This window comes from Myxine glutinosa, chromosome 2, assembly GCF_964187855.1.
Source record: "Myxine glutinosa chromosome 2, kmMyxGlut1.1, whole genome shotgun sequence".
Taxonomy (NCBI): Eukaryota; Metazoa; Chordata; class Myxini; order Myxiniformes; family Myxinidae; genus Myxine; species Myxine glutinosa.
Window position 1 is genome coordinate 226,019,554 of NC_136262.1, and position 17,432 is coordinate 226,036,985.

Consider the following 17,432-nt stretch of genomic DNA (forward strand, 5'->3'; position numbering starts at 1 on the left):
CCCCCCTTGAGCGGGTGGCTATGGATATTCTAGGACCGCTGCCCCGCACCCGCCAAGGTAATAAGTATATCCTCGTTGTGATGGACTATTTCACCAAGTGGCCGGAGGCCTATGCCCTCCCCAACCAAGAAGCAGGGGTGGTAGCACAGGCCTTCGTGGAAGGATTTGTATGTCGGCACGGGATTCCACAGGAGCTGCACACCGATCAGGGACGAAATTTTGAGAGCCAATTACTAAAAGATGTGTGCAGACTCCTGTCAATTCGGAAAACAAGAACCACGCCCTTGCGGCCACAATCTGACGGGATGGTGGAACGGTTCAACAGAACATTGATACAACAACTAGCATTGTTCACCACCACCCGTCAGGATGACTGGGACGAACATCTCCCGTACTTGTTGATGGCCTACCGAACTAGCCAGCACGGGGCCACCGCATGCAGTCCAGCGTTGCTTATGTATGGGTGGGAGTTACGGGCTCCCGCCGACTTGCTATGCGGTCCCGTGCCAGATACCACGGATACACCGCCGAGGGAGGGTTACGCACGTCACCTGGAGGAAGGCATGGAGAGGGTCCATGCCTTCGCCCGCCGCCACTCCATCTGGCGGGGGCCAAGATGAAGCGCAGGTACGACGACCGGAGCCAGGGGAGTCAATACGCTCCGGGGATGAAGATTTGGTTCTTTAATCCCCGGAGACGGAAGGGCAGGTGCCCAAAACACACCTCCCCCCTGGCAAGGCCCGGGAGTCATCCTGTCGCAAATCTGTGACGTGGTCATTAAGATCAAAATGGGGCCACGGGCCCTCCCTCGGATCGTCCATGCCGACCGGATAAGACCTTATGCCGGCGAGCAGGCGCCCTCATGGATCGCCTCGGCTCAAGAGGCCGAGGCAGGACCCGGTACCTCTTGCGACGGGGGCTCGTAGCGTCAGAGGACTGGGGGGATAGTAGTAAGGGATGCCCCACGTGATGGGATAGCAACTCTGCCATCCCTCACGGGGGGGGGCAAATGCGCTATAGATTATGGGGTGTATGGCAGTGAAAACTAGCCCGGGTGGGTTAGGATATTGTGTGTAGGGCCCTAGAAGATGACATTAGGTAACGATAAGATTAGTTAGTGACAAGGATACCTGTAGTGGGGACGCAGGTAGTTTAGTGTGGATGATAATGACGTGGGAGCGCAATAGTTTAAAGGGGTGACTGGGAAGCGCAAGTTTCAGAGGGGAGTAGTTAGATGAGATGATGCCGTGTGTTTGAGGATTGAACAGGTGTGATTGAACAGGTGTGATTGAACAGGTGTGCAACTGAACAGGTGTATGGAGCAGTGTATGAGGGAGTAGTGGTGATTGCGTGTTGTGTTGACCAAATGGTCCAGGAAGAAAGGAGGGTGCAGGTGGCACCAGGTGTGAGTGCACAGGTGTGCAACAACAGGTATGGAGAATGGTTGTGTGGAATAAATGGTATGGGATATATGGCGTATTGGGATGGATGGTCGTGGAGTGAGTATGGTGGAAACTATGGAGTGGAGTGGATGGTGCGAAGGTGTAAATGGGGGAAGGATGGACCCCCATCACGAATACCCGGGGCGGGTAGTGTAAGTGTTAGGTAGAGGGTACAGGTAAATTGTGGTTGGATATTGGCATCTGTGGTGCGGTTGGAAGAATGATGTTTGGATGGGTGCATTAGTGTGGTGGAAATGGCTGGGCGTGTAGCCTGTTAGTGTGTGTAGTTGGTTTGGGCACTCCACCACTGTGAGGATGTCGGCCAGGTGAGGCCGCAGGTGGGCTCTGGGAGCCGGTAGAGTTGTTGTGGATGGGGCCCAAGGATCCGGAGGACGGACCCGGGTCGCCCAGTGCCAGAGGGCACCGAGTGGGGTGACAGAGCCAGGAGGGGCCTTCCCCAGCTAGATAGGTTAGGGTGAGGAGCAGGTAAGCTCGGGTGTCAACTACAGTGGTGGAGGTGTGCAGGTGGGTAGACCTGCTGGGAGAGCTACACGTCACAGCCCAGAAATTGTGCAAGGGCACCGGGAGATGAATCGGGGGAGTGAGACCCCAAATTGAGAAGCACCACAGTTTGGGCAATGGGAATTGGCTTTTAGAACCCATAGTGTAAGTTGGCCAATGGATTGGCAGGGAAAGACCCCGGGTAGTGTAAAGGGTGTTAGACATTTAGAGGATAGTTAGGATTGAAGTCTCCTCGCACCATCTACATGCACTCACCTGAAGTAAAGATGACGTACCTCCACACCATGCCATGTTTAATTATTTTTATGTGCAAATGTTTTGAATTGTGAGACGCATCATGACGTGGGTGTGACATTGTGCTTGATGTTCCATCTCTTCCTCCTTATGAGGATTGATGATGAATTGATGATGGCAAATTTTGGATAGTGGGATTGTGGAGACAAATTTGGTATGGGAAATAAGGGGAAGACGTGACAGTAGCGACGGATTTGTAAAGGTGTAAATTGTTGTAAATATGGGGTAAGAGCAAGGGTAGTGTAGGTGACGGGGGGTGACGTACGGTAGGGACGAGTTTTTCTCACTTCGCTCTCCGTACGCACTTCACCCTGCATTGCCTTTATTGACGTGTACCCTTGTGACCTTACCCCTCGCTCATTTGTCTTCCCCCCTTTTGTCTCCCACTTGAGGACCTGTGCGCCATTGGGCGCCGAGGGGAGCGTGCGTGAGATGGCCATTGTGCGCACGAGGTTCTCAGAACCAGCATGCATTGCGTTGATGTACCACTTTATGGACCGCTGTTCTGCGGCCAAGTACCACTTGATGGACCCCAGGTTCTGGGGCAGGGCACCTCTGTTGGAGACCGGCCATGGTGGCCAGGGAATCTTGCTTGCGGACCTCGGTAAGGTGGCACCTATGCCAAACAGGTGGACCACCCTTAGTTGGCCCCTGAGGCCCTAAATAAAAATGAACACAAGTTGTGCTTTTTATTATTTCCAAGTAGGCCGCATGAAGCCAGAAGACGTCGGGAAGAACATCGGCCCAGCAGAGAAAGAGAAGACCACCACCAGTTGTTTTGTTGTGTTTATTATGAACAGTGGTGACTGTGCATCGAGTGGTGCTTTTGGTGCTTTTGTGGTGCTTGGTGGTGCTTTTGGGTGCTTTGGTGGTATTGGTACTGGTGCATCGATGCAATGCGTGTTGTCTCCTCCCTCCCAACAGGAATTTCTTTTTCTTGTTCCCTAAAAAGAAAAAAAAACACAGGTCCTGGGTTGCGTTGTAAATAAGAAATAACGTTACTGTAAATAATGCTCCCCACCGTAAATGTATAGTTTGAGAACAATTCCGTAATTCGGTTAGCTGTGGGCTTGAGTCTGTTAGACAGGGTGCAATGCAATAGGGGGACATACTTATTTGTATTTTAAAATCGTCACACTCAGGGTCAGGTTAATTGTAGAGGGAATTACACCTACGTGTCGCACTAAGTTAAAGTTTTGTAGGCCCGAGGACGGGCCTGAAGAAAGGAGGGTGCAGTGTAACAAATTTGAGAAGTGTAACGGTTTTGAGAAGTGTAACAATTTTGAAAAAGTGTAACGAATGTGAAAAGTATGGTTTTGTTGTGTGTAACACCCTCGTAATGTAAATAATGGTCGCAGCCGTCCTCCTAGTTAATTCCATGAAACTTACACACAGGCCACGATATATCTTTTTATATAGTTTATTTCCTTATTCTATGTAGGCTAAATATGTGTTTCCCTGATTGACTCTGCATTGCATCAAACGAAATAAAGCGTAGGCCCCTCCGATGATCCATAGCAGCTCAAGTGCCAGGGATTCCCCCACTTGAGCTTTGACAGCAACCGTTTATTGCAGTACTGAACTGCTGTGCAACGTGACGGCGCCTTACCTGCAGCTGCTGACCGGTTTTCGCCATTTGCGGCCATTACGAGCAAGGGGAGTGGCTAGAGAAGACGGGTCGCCCCCCTCGTCATAGGGGGGAGGAGTAAGTCGTCCCCGCTCATCCAACCCAGAACAAGGGGTTTGGCTAAGAGAGGGCGGAGCGGGAACCCCCGAGAAAGTGCGCGAAGGTTCGGTGAGAAACCAATATAAGCCGCCGCGGGACGCACTCCACCCTCTTGCTCTGACCCCGTCCTCTTGCTTGCTGTCGCTCGTTGTTGCTGGGGAGAAGGAAGACGCCTGAACGAGCAGGTGTGTGCGAGCCATCGTGCGACCAGCTGCGCTGCAGCTAAGGGGGCAGCTAAGGGGCCGCAGGCCACGAAAAGGACGCGCCAGGCAGCAATCCACGCTGGACCCTCCATTGCCTCCCAAAACAACCATCCATCCTCAAGCCATCCATACCTGCCTGCAATATCCCCCGTGTAAGTGTGAACGTCGTCTGTCTTGAATGTTGTCCTGGGGTTTTTAAGTAAATTGAATAGTATAAGCTAACGATTCACTGTGTGACTGCTTCTTCCATCCATTGCTTGTAAATAACTTTGATCGCTCCTTCTTTTTGCTTGTGTGTATAATAAATCCTGTTATTCCTCCGTACTCTGTCTTCTTCTCTCTTCCTCTTTACATTCGGTCGCTTTAGAGGTTTCCCGATTGAATACCTGTGGCGCGATTGGTCAACGTTGGGGGATTCGGGCTAATCGGGGATCCTGTAACGGTCGCGGTTGACCATCCGCTCGGCCCAAAGTAACATCTTGTCCGCGACCCGTAACAGTATGATCAATAATCAGTGTGACCTCCCCTCCCACCCCCACCCCCCACCCCTCTTTTTCCTTGAGAACTGTCAACTCCAATTAGGATTGATTTAATTTGTTTATGGATTATGTTTGAATCGATATTTTCCCAACAGTGTTGTAATGCACTCCATGGCATAGTCAGACTGCTGAAATAAATTGAATATCGCTCAAATGTATGTCCACTTCATTACCCTGCACACGCGCAGCGAAATGCGGGGTTAAGCAATTGATTCAAACCCGTCTATCCGTCTGTCTTATCGGTTTATGATCGAGGAACAGCTTATTTAAGGTGAATGTTGTATTTTGAACACATTTTGAAGACAATCGGACCATGAATAGGAAGACCAGTCTTTGGTTTAAACAGTACGTTTTCTCTGAATTTGTCCCGATAGCACATGTGTAGAGACAACAACAACAACAGGCATTTTAAAAGGCCATTTTCCCTGCAAGAGTGGGGGTTAGCCTTGCGGTCCCCATGACAATCTTCTCCATTTTGCCCTATTTTCTGCATCTCCACTTGTTAACCCCCTGGCCCGCATTTCTTCTTCGACCATCTTTAGCCAAGTCTTTCTCGGTCTTCCCCATCCTCTACTTCCATCCACATTCATTTCCCTCACTCTTCTCAACCAGTCACTTTCATCCTTCCTCAACACATGACCAAACCATTTCAAACTGTTTCTTTTCACAGCATCCATCACAGGCTCTATTCCCATCATCTTTCGCAATTCATCATTTGTCTTCCTCTCTCTCAACGATACTCCGCACATCCACCGAACCATTCGCATTTCCACCCTTTCCAGCCTTCGTTGCTGCTCTACGTTCATTACCCATGTCTCGCTCCCATAAATCAACATGTGTAGAGAGGAGTGAGATAATTGTTTTGCACTGTCTGCCTGCTTGGCAATCGGACAAAATTGAAAATAATTTCAAACAGGAAACGTACTGTTTTTAAGTACAGTATGTCCTAAAGCAGTGGTTCTTAACCTTTTTGTCATCACAGAGAAAAACAGGCAAAGGTTGCGATAAATGACCGCGGACCGCCAATTGGAAACCATATAATTGATGTTTTTTACTGTCTGTACTTCAGCATGCCATACATCTCTAACTTTTTACAGTAATAATGTGGTTCTTTATAAGTACTGAATGTATCATGAACAGTCAAAGAATAGTTATCAATTATAACTAGTTAAGTCTGTGGAACTTCCATACAACAGACGGGGAGGATTTGATGATTTTAAAAAAAGCAAAAAAAAAGGTGAATGTCACAAATTCGTCAAATTAAGATTTATCGACTTAAATTTGAACAGGGTTTGCATATTGGGTCACTGAATTGGTTCACCAAAAATCAAATAGATTTAGCCATTTTGACATGTCACCAGTTTCCATCACTGCACTCGATTTTAATCAAATGGGACTTTTTTGTGATTTTATTATTGTCATACCTCGAATTTTTCCAAGATGTCAAATTGAAACTTGCACAGCTTATTTGTACACGTGTGCAGTATATGTGACAAAAATTAGGCAAGGGACAAGGCCATCAGAAAAGTGTAGAACAACTTTTTGGCCACCTTTAGAAATTCTCCAGCCAAATTTGTTATGTACTTATTACATTCAGTCATGTAATAAGTGCCAAATTGCCGTTTCCATGAAAACTATTTTTTACCTCTGACACGAGGTGGAAGGAGGTTGTGTTTTCACCCCTGTCTGTCTGTCTGTCTGTTTTTGTTTGGCTGTGAGCAGATCTCAAAAAGTTATGATAGACTTGGACGAAACTTGGTGGAGAGGTTGGGTGTGTGTCAAAGACAAATCGATTTGATTTATTTGAAGATCTGGATCCAGATACGAGAATTTATTTTGATTTTTCAAGTGATGCTTCACCATTGAATGACAGGGCCAAAAACGATATGCAGCATGATATTTCAAAAAGTTAATGGAGAATTCCGATGAAACTTGGTGGGCAGATTGGGCATGTGTCGAGGACCAATTGATTCGATTTTGAGGACGATCAGGATCCAGCCTATCGGTGGGATACAAAATGTGAACTGTTCAGCCTTGTGAAGGTATGCGCTCTACCGAGAGCTGTTCTAGTTTATTTTGATTTTGGAAGTATCGTGCTGTGCACAACGTCTTTCTTGTTGGTTACTTGCAAAAACCGAAGATTTTTCAAGTATATTGGTTGGTCGCATGACGCATGTGTTTGTCTGTTTGTCTGTATGTCAATCGCCTACAGGTCACAATTTTAAACTGATCTTTATTAAACTTCACCAAATCGTAGAGTTCGTCATGAGGAAGAAGCATATTGATTTTGAGGTCAAAAGGTCAACAACTTTGTCAAATATCTAAAATTGTTAATTTTCATCCAATTGACTTGAAATTTGAAGAGCGTTTGCATATTTGGTCATTGAATAAAACTACCAATTCTTTGTGAGGTCAACATAGGCCAAAAGGTCAACAACTTGGGGGAAATTTCTAAAATCCTCAATTTTCATCTGATTGACTTGAAATTTGAACGGATTTGCATCTGAGGTCACTCAATTCAACCTCAATTTTTGAGATTTTAAGGTCGATATCGGCAAAATTTCTTAAATTGTCAATTCTAATCCAATTGACTTGAAATTTGAAGGGGATTTGCATGTCAGGTCACTGGATTCAACCACCAATTATTTTTGAGATTAACCGAGACCAAAAGGTCAACATAGGCCAAAGGTCCAACTTTAGGGAGTTCGCAAGTATCGTGCTATGCACGACATGTTTTTTCTATTAGTTCTTCATGCTTTGTTTATTTTGTATTTATTTATTTATTTATTCATTTATTTATTCATTCATTTATTTATTTGTTTATTCATTCATTATTCCCACTTTTCGGTTGTTTTTTTTTCTCCCTAGCTTCTGGGCAGTTTGGAGAAAATTTTGCAAAAGCATTTGGGAGACAGGATTAAACGTCTGCGAAGGTAACATGTTTTCATTTAAAATTATTTTTGCCCTTGGTTGATATCTACATTGGAAAGAATAATTTTCTTGTTACTTCCACCACCTGGTGTTGGAAGTAACAAGAAAGCCTGGTGTTGGGCTAGCGGCTAGGGTGCCAGCTTAGGATCTTAGGATCCTGGGTTCGAATCCCGGTCGATCGCTGAATTAACGCCAGGGGGGTTGACTCAGCCTGTCATCCTTCCGAGGTCGGCAAATTGAGTACCAGTTCACTGGTAATTCCCTGTTTGTCGTAAAAAGGCGACAAAAAGGGTTGGCGGCAGGAAGGGCATCCGGCCGTAAAACATTGCTTCAAAAAGGGGACCCCAAAAAAAACGACAACAACCACGGTCCCTGAAAAAGGCCAACCCCCGCTTGCGGGGAAAAATGGCCTCTAAAGGTTTTTTTTTTTTTTTTTTTTTCACCACCAAAGGTGGATGGAGGTTGTTTTCACCCCTGTGTATTTGTCTGTCTGTCTCTGAACAGGATTTCCTAAAAAGGTGTGGACGGATTTGGACGTAATTTGGTGGAGAGGTTGGGTATGTGACGAGGACAAAATGATTTGATTTTGGTGAAGGTCCGGAACTTCATCAGGGAATTTAAAAAAATTTTTTAAGTGATGCTTCACCTCGATTCATGGGGCAAAAAATGATATTTTGGGGGAGTGGTGGGGAATACATGGTGGGGTTTGAAAGCTCATTCTTGAGATTGTATGGATGTTGTTTTCTGACTCTCCAGAGAGTTGACGTACTTGTTACGAGGTTTGTGGAATGATCTGAGGTTGTCTTCAGTTGGATTTGCCTTCCAGGAGAAGAATTCAACTTGAATTGATGTCAGTGGTGGTGGATTTTGGAGACCAGTCCTGATGTACAATATACTGCATATATATATTGTTGCGGTTTTTAGAACCCTCACTTTGTAAATAATAATCCTTGTAAATAATCCCCTGTAAATATTCCCATTTTTGTGTAAAGGTCAAAGGTCGCACCCAAGCTAGTCCATATTGCAACACGTAGGACAAATAGAAACCTCTTTAGATATCTCATTAGTATGTGTTCTAGTTAAGGATCTGTTCCCAATAGTTTGACTCTGCGTTTGCATTAAACAAATAAGATAGGCCCCTTCAATTATTCCCAATCTCTCTCTCTCCAGCCATCAATTAACACCTACAGTTGGGGTTGCTCATTTTCCTGCCCTCCCCTGCCTTTTGTTGGCCGCGTTTTGCTGCACAAGACGCCATTAAGCACGCGGTCAAGTCCGGAGAAGAAGGGGGGAGGAGCTATCGAGCGAGGCGGATCCCTGTTAAGGGTGGAGCCAAGGAGCCCTCATCACCCAACCAGGGCCGAGGCCAGTGCCTCGGTGGGCGTATCCAGATGAACCGCGGCTTAATACGCGAGCGCGCTACATAAGCGCTCGCATGGGACTGCTCCAGAGCAGAGCGGCAGGGTGGCAGAGTGGCAGGGTCGCAGAGAGAGAAATGAGTTAGTGCTTCGTGGCTTCAGGCAGAGCGCAGAGCGTGGTGGTTCGTGGCAGCCGAGAGGAGAGAGGGTTGGCGCGACGTATCAGAGCTGGTGAGAGGGACTGCTTGGCAGAGCTGGAGAGACACGGTCCGCTGGCGTTCAAGAACGACCAACCGCGCTGCCTGCCGGAGTTTCGCCGCGGCACCACAGACGTGAGCCGGAATGAACGCGGACCAAAGACGTGGACGGGAACTGGACCGGTGCCCACGCTGATCGGCTGGACCTTCCTGCCTGCTATTCCCCATACGTGTAAGTCCGTTTGTACTGTCCTGGGCGTGTGATAATATAAGACTGTATAAGGTTTGCCCATGTGTATCTGCTTCTTCTTCTTCACTGTACATTCCCTTTCGTTACTTCTTTGGTTTTGGTTTTGTATATAATTAATAAATTACACCTGTTCCTTCTTGTTCTTTGGGTTTTCCTCTCATCCGGTCGCTTTAGTCTTTTCCCTGATTGAATACCTGTGGCACGATTAGGAACCGCTATAATCAGGTCTAGTCTTTGTTAATGGCCTGAGTCGTGGCTCGCTTTGCTCGGCGTGTCCATTACAGCCGCGGCTCGGGCGGGGCTCATTTCCTCGCTTACCGGAAGGCGCTGGTAATTAGGTAATAGGAGCAATTGGCCTACCGCCCTATTCAGCGCTTTCCGGAAAAGCAGCGCTTCACCCAACACCCACAACATTTTTCCAAAGCAAAATTGACAACATCTACAGCAGCTTAACCACCACCGCACCTGCTCCCCCTCAAACCACCTGCCCCCCCTTATCCTGCCAACCCCTGTCTCAGTTCTCCCCAGTCTCCCCTACTGACCTCTCTGAACTCCTCATAGGAATGAAAACTGCCACCTGCACTCTTGACCCCATCCCCTCCAGCTTTGTCAAGGCCTCCCTTCCTGCGCTCTCTCCACTTATCACTGCAACAATAAACTCCTCCCTGTCTACAGGCATCGTCCCACCATCCCTCAAAATTGCTGCTGTTACCCCCATTCTGAAAAAACCTGGACTCAACCCTGACACCCTAAACAACTTCAGACCCATCTCCAACCTACCCTTTCTGTCAAAAGTTTTGGAACGCGCTGTAGCTACTGAACTTAAACATCACCTCTCTGCCAATAACCTGTATGAAACATTCCAATCCGGATTCCGCTCCAACCACAGTACTGAAACTGCTCTCCTCAAAATCACCAACGACCTTCTCCTCTCCTCTGATGCTGGCAACCTCAACATTCTCATCCTCCTCGACCTCAGCACCGCCTTTGACACCATCAATCACACCATCCTCCTCACCCGACGTGAAACCACCTTTAACATTACCGGCACTGCCCTCTCTTGGATCAAATCATACCTCTCCGACAGACGCCAGTTCATCTCCATCAATAACTGCAAATCCCTCACTGCTCCCCTCCCCCAAGGTGTCCCCCAAGGTTCAGTTCTTGGCCCCCTCCTCTTCATCCTGTACCTGTCCCCCCTTGGTCACTTAATCCGCCGTCATGGTCTCCAATTCCACTGCTTCGCCGATGACATCCAGCTTTTCATCTCCACCAAGTCCATCTCCACCGCCACCCACTCTATTCTGACAAACTGCATCATTGAAATAAAATCCTGGCTTCAAATCAACTTCCTCAAACTTAACTATGATAAATCTGAAATAATCATCATTGACCCAAAAACGCTCACCAAATCCACCCATAACTTTGCCCTCAACATCGATGGTTTCCCAGTATCCACCTCCCCTCACATCCGGAATCTTGGCATCATCTTTGACCAAACCCTCTCCTTCGACAAATACACTAAACAGATCACAAAGACAGCCTTCTTTCACCTGAAGATCGCCCGTCTCCGTCCAACCCTCTCCTCCACGGCTGCAGAACCCTCATCCACGCCTTCATCACCTCCCGTCTGGACTACTGCAACAGCCTCCTCTTTGGTTCACCCTCAATAAATCATCAATAAACTCCAATACATTCAGAACTCCGCTGCCCGTCTACTCACCCATTCCCGGACCCGTGACCACATCACCCCCGTCCTTTACAAGCTTCACTGGCTCCCCATCCCCCAAAGAATCCAGTACAAAATCCTCCTCTTGACCTACAAAGCCCTCCATAACCTGGTCCCATCCTACCTGGCTGACCTCCTCTCCAGACACACTCCCACCCGCAACCTCCGCTTTGCTAGTACCAACCTCCTGACCCCCCCCCCCCCCCATGCGGACCAAATTCAGATCCTGGGGGGACAGGGCCTTCTCCATCGCTGCTCCCACCCTCTGGAACTCACTACCTCACACCTTCAGAGACTCCTCCTCACTCACCACATTCAAAACATCACTCAAGACCCACCTGTTCAACACTGCATTTAACCCACAGCATTTAACCCCTGACTATCTCTTCTCCTTGTCCTTCCTTTTGCTTTGATTATTTACCTGTTGATTTTTGTCTTTTTGCATTTTTTTTTTGTACTCTGTCAAAGCGTCTTTGGGCTTTTTGAAAAGCGCAATATAAAATAAATGTATTATTATTATTATTATTATTATTATTATTATTAAATTCGCTCTTACCTAAATACTCGTGCTGCCCTGGAGCGAGGAGATAAGCCCCGCACGAACCACTTGTGTTGATACGCCGAGCGGTTACGTACAATCGATCCGCGCCGTTATCGCTTACTAGACCCCGATTCAAGCGGTTCTTATTCGTACCACGCTTAGTCAATGGCGAAATCACAAAGGACGATCGAATTGGAAGGAAGAACAGAATTTTTTTACACTATACACAATGATTCAAGAGCAGAGACACAGAGCAAATCCTTAAAAACAGTCTTGCTGAATACCCAAGGACACGGGCCCGTCTCTCACACACACTCACACGGGGATTGCAGATGGCAGGATGATGTTCACCAGCACACTCTTCGGCCATCGCACACTCTGTTTCACACTCAGTTTCACACTCGCTCTCACTCTCTGTAACACTCTCTCCCATTACACACTCGCGCTCCGGCGCACACTTTTTCCTCACACGCGCCATTCGCTTTCACACATCGCACCACGGACCTTCCACGAGCGCCCGGGTTACGTCGCGATCCCAAGCGTGCCAAAAATCTTTTCGCGCCAAACATTTTCGCGCCATACACGCTCCTACTCACCTTAAGGACCTCCTTTTCCGGCTTTCCCGCCAACACCTGCAAACTCTCATTGGGGTTAGGCAGCATGACATCACGATGCAAATCCAAACTTTGAGTGCATTCCATCTCAATCTCCGATTTAATTTCTGATTCTGCCGTCTTTTCGTCCCCAATTTCAACTATACACATCTCATTTTCTTTATCTAGCTCGACGACCGCCGGCGCGCTTAAAATTTTCTCTTCTAATTCGGCGGCCGTCGGCTTTTCCACACCCCGAGTCACGATTTCTACACCCTCGGTCAACCCAGCCGCGCTCTGCCCAAGCTCGCTTTCCACGCGTTCGTCGCACCGCGTTACCTCGTCGCGTCCCTTTGCGACCTCTTCGCTCAACTTGCGTCTGATGTCCTTCCCTGCCTCTTTCGTTTCCTTTTTCGACACCACCCTCATTTTTTCCAATTCGTTCTTTCGGGTGTCCATTTTGCTTTCCAGCCCGTTTTTCACCTCTTCCAATTGATCACCCATCTGTTTTATGTCCCGGGTGGATTTGTCCCCCATTTCTTTCATTTGGCCACCCATTTCCTTCAATTGGCCCCCCATTTCTTTCCTCTCCTGGGTGGATTTGTCACTTTGGGCGTCCATCTTACCATTTATTTTATTTATTTCATTCTGTTGGGCGCCCATCATTTTTCGTTTCCCGGGTTTCGTTTTTTATTTCCCTCATTTCTTTGGTGGATTTGTCACTCATTTTTTTTATTTCTGCCATGAATTACGCCATGAAGGCCTGCATGTCCATAACCCCCACTTGCGCAGCGGCCGCGGCCCTCGTCGCCATGTGCGAGGCGCCGCCATTTTCTTCCCCTACTGCCGGCCCCTCATCAATTGCCTCTTCTTCTCCCAATTCTTCCTGTGGGTCCTGGGTTATTAATTCTATCTCCTGTACCTCATCATTTACCCCCACCGGCATTCGACCGTCTTGGCTAGCCATGGCACTAATTAAATTTGGATCTTGAAAACTAAATTTCGGTCGCTCGTAATTTTGGCCAAATCTGTCCAAAAAAATTTGGTTGGGTTCCAAATCCCACTCCCCGACACCAATTGTTGCGGCCAATATGTACAATTGGTGTCCAAAATTTGGTCTAAAAATTTCGGCCCAGGTTCCAAATCCCCACTCCTGACTCCAATTGTTGCGGATTCGCCGCCGGCCTTCTCCCCTTACCAAGGGGGGTTTAGTCCCCTTGTCTTTGACTGACCTGGCGTGACCCGGGACCTATGACGTCCCTTCCGGACAGCGCGAAATAGGGTATCAGGACTAAATTCGCTATTACCTAAATACTCGCGCTGTCCTGAAGCGAGGAGATAAGCCCCGCATGAACCACGTGTGTTCATACGCCGAGCGGTTGCGCAAACGCGATCCGCGCTGTTATCACTTACTAGACCCCGATTCAAGCGGTTCTTATTCGTACCACGCTTAGTCAATGGCGAAATCACAAAGGACGATCGAATTGGAAGGAAGAACAGAATTTATTTGCACTATACACAATGATTCAAGAGCAGAGACACAGAGCAAATCCTTAAAAACAGTCTTACTTAATACCCAAGGGCACGGGCCCTTCTCACACACACACTCACACAGGGATTGCAGATGGCAGGACGATGTTCACCAGCTCGCCCAGGGATGGCTCTTGTGCAGTTCTCTCCGGTCCCCGGCACGTCCTCTGGAGTAGGTGAAGGCAGGAGCTCTCCACGTGTCGTCTAAACGGAGCGAGTTATCACGGGGTGAATTGGTAGGGAGAGGACTTTGATGTGGCTGGCGGTTATCCACTTGCGGCTATGGCCGCGCTTACTCACGTGGGTAAAAAGCGCAATATGCGTTACCGGCGCGTCTGGCTGCGCCCACGTACTTGGCACAGTTCAACGCCTCTTCTTCTCTCTCTCTGCGCAAGTCCTTAAACAACGCGCTTATCTTGCGAGTCCGAATCCTTTCGCCACCACCGTCCAAGTCCTCGTCCTGCTGGTAAGCCTCTTATCACGCTGTAAGTTCTTTTATCTCTCTCTCTCCTCTGCGAGTCCTGGCGTGCGAGTCCTTTTATCTCTCTCTCTCCTCTGCGAGTCATGGCGTGCGCGTCCTTTTAAGGGCTTTGCGCAGCGACTTATATAGGCACGCCCCGCGAACCTTCTCAAACTCGCCAGACGTGCCATGCCGCTAGAGCTCTGATTGGCTGGTGGCTCTTACCGTCATCGCCTCCGCCGTTCCCGATCTCAACGCCGCTCACCCCGACCCCGCGCTCCTCCTTCTCGTGTTACTCGACTAGTGGTCAGCCAAATGGGGCGCGGGATCAATTACGCCCATAGAGGTAGAATTGGAGGTGGGACGCAAAATGAACGGAGGACCTATTCTCATGTCTTTACACAACGCAGGCACTAAGAGGGGAAATGGCCTATTCTTACACATACTAAGACATAACTATACTACAAATGGGCCTTTATGTTGCTTGTGTGACTAACTATGGGAGGCAAACCTTTAACCTTTAATGCCTTCAATGTGCCAATCTCAAAACCGCAGCTATAAATATATATATATATATATATATATATATATATATATATATATATATATATATATATATATATATATATATATATATATATATATATATATTGTTACTGATCGCGGTTTAGGTGTTATGATGGGCCGAGCGGATGGTCCAACCGCGACCGTTACAGGATCCCCAATTGGCCCGATTCCACCCGACGTTGACCAGATCGCACCGCAGCTATTCAATAGGGAAAAGACAAAGGCGACACGGATGTGAAGAAGAAGAAGAAGAAGACAAAAAGGTTGGAAATACTACTAAATTTATTCCTACTATTTACATGCTCAAAGTAACCAAGGAGAAGGAAAGATAATAAAATAATATACAGAAGAATCAGAGACACAGTGCAATTATTAACTTATACAAGCTTAATTAACCCAGGACAGAACAAACAGAACAAACTCACGTACACAAGAAGGATGGAATGGAATGAATGTTGGAAGGAGGAATGGGAAGGTTCAGCTGGGGCAGATGGTTCGGGCTTGATCCCGCACGGGGCGTCGGCTGGACCTCGACGGCCACCGATGCCACCGCTATCTGGTCCCCGCGGGGTAACGGGTTGAAGCTGCCTGGTGGAGTCAACGCTGCTTGTGGAGCCAAAGCTGCTTCTCTGGCTCAGCTCAGGGCGTGTCTGCCGTCTCTGGCGCAACTGCTGGTAATTGCCCTTGAACCTTCTCTCTCTTGGCCCTGGTGTCTCCTCACCACCGACAACTCAACGCAACCAACGCAACCACTGACTGACCCTCCACTCACGACCAACTCACGACTCACTCCCTTGCTTCTTGCGTGCGCGCCTTTTATAACGCCTCCGGCGATTAAGCCGCCGGCCTTTTGGACACGCCCATCGGGGTGCTCACCTCGGCCCTGGTTGGTCGCGCGACCCTCTGGCTCCGCCCTTGATGACGACGGGCGGGCACGCCTTTCTTCCCCGACTCGAGCACATGTTCAATGGCGGTTTTGGAGGGGAGGTAATTGATAATCGAGGCTTGGCAATGACGAAAGGGGATGTAGATTTTGGGGATGGGAATGAAAGGGGATCTATTCTCTTTCACTGGTGCAATGGAGTACTTCAATTAATGGGAGACACAGCCTTACCCTAAAACACAGAATAAGAGATAACTATCAAACAGGGGTATTCTATTATTTGGCTGACGTGTATGCTTGTGGACTAATTATGGGATGCCCTTTCACCTTTACACAGCTCCGGAGGTAGGGGGGCGCAGAATAACAATAATAATAATAATACAGCACACAATCAAAAAAATACAGTCCTCATCTCCGCAACAATATATATATATATATATATATATATATATATATATATATATATATATATATATATATATATATACACATATATATACATATATACATACATACAAACATACATACATACACACATACATATATACACATACACACACACACATACATATATACATATATACATATATACATATATACATACAGAAAGTATTCAGACCCCTTCACTTTTTTCACATTTTGTTATGTTGTAGCCTTATGCTGAAATCGTTTAAATTCATTTTTTCCCTCATCAATCTTCACTCAATACCACACAATGACAAAGAGAATACAGGATTTTAGAAAGTTTTGCAAGTTTATTAAAAAGAAAAAACTGAAATATCAAATTGACATAAGTATTCAGACCCTTTGCTATGACACTTGAAATTTAGCTCAGGTGCCTCCAATTTCTCTTGATCATCTTTGAGATGTTTCTACACCTTGAATGGAGTCCACCTGTGGTAAATTCAATTGATTGGACATGATTTGGAAAGGCACACACCTGTCTATATAAGGTCTCACAGCTGACGATACATATCAGAGCAAAAACCAAGTCATGAGGTCGAAGGAACTGCCTGCAGAGCTCAGAGACAGGATTGTGTCGAGGCACAGATCTGGGGAAGCCTACAAGAAAAATCTCTGCTGCATTGAAGGTTCCCAAGAGCACAGTGGCCTCCATAATTCTTAAATGGAAGGAGTTTGGAACAACCAGGACTCTTCCTCGAGCTGGCCGCCCGGCCAAACTGAGCAATCGGGGGAGAAGGGCTTTGGTAAGATAGGTGACCAAGAACCCGATGGTCACTTTGGCTGAGCTCCCGAGATCCTGTGTGGAGATGGGAGAAACGTCCAGAAGGACAACCATCACTGCAACACTCCACCGATCTGGGCTTATGGCACAGTGGCCAGACCGGCAATAAAGGGGTCCGGCAATAAAGCCGTATTATTTTTGTACATAAATTCCGTTTCGTGTGGTTTATTAATTGGCAGGGTGAAGACGCCTGTGTGCGGCGGCCGTCCAGGTGAGTCGGTATTCTTCATTCCGTCTCGCGTACCATTCGCCATCAATTGGATAACGCCTCAAAGTAAGCTCGATTAGCCATCCGTGGGTGCTCTGTCTTAATAGAGCCATCCACACGACTATATATACAGACTTGGCATTTAATATGGAATATTTTTTTTTTATTGACGGGTTTACTTTCTTAACTCAGTATATCAATCTAGTGAGTTTC

The 17,432-nt window shown here is 47.3% G+C and overlaps 2 protein-coding genes across 2 annotated transcripts in view; one reads left to right on the top strand and one right to left on the bottom strand.

Moving 5' to 3' along the window:
• Positions 1–17,432, bottom strand: part of PDHA1 (pyruvate dehydrogenase E1 subunit alpha 1) — a 143,834-nt gene that overhangs the window by 80,909 nt on the left and 45,493 nt on the right. The window lies entirely within an intron of this gene.
• Positions 1–17,432, top strand: part of SMS (spermine synthase) — a 114,408-nt gene that overhangs the window by 40,546 nt on the left and 56,430 nt on the right. The window contains exon 4 of the mRNA XM_078772328.1: positions 7,595–7,659. Coding sequence (XP_078628454.1) covers positions 7,595–7,659 — 65 coding nt within the window. The remainder of the gene's footprint in view (positions 1–7,594; positions 7,660–17,432) is intronic.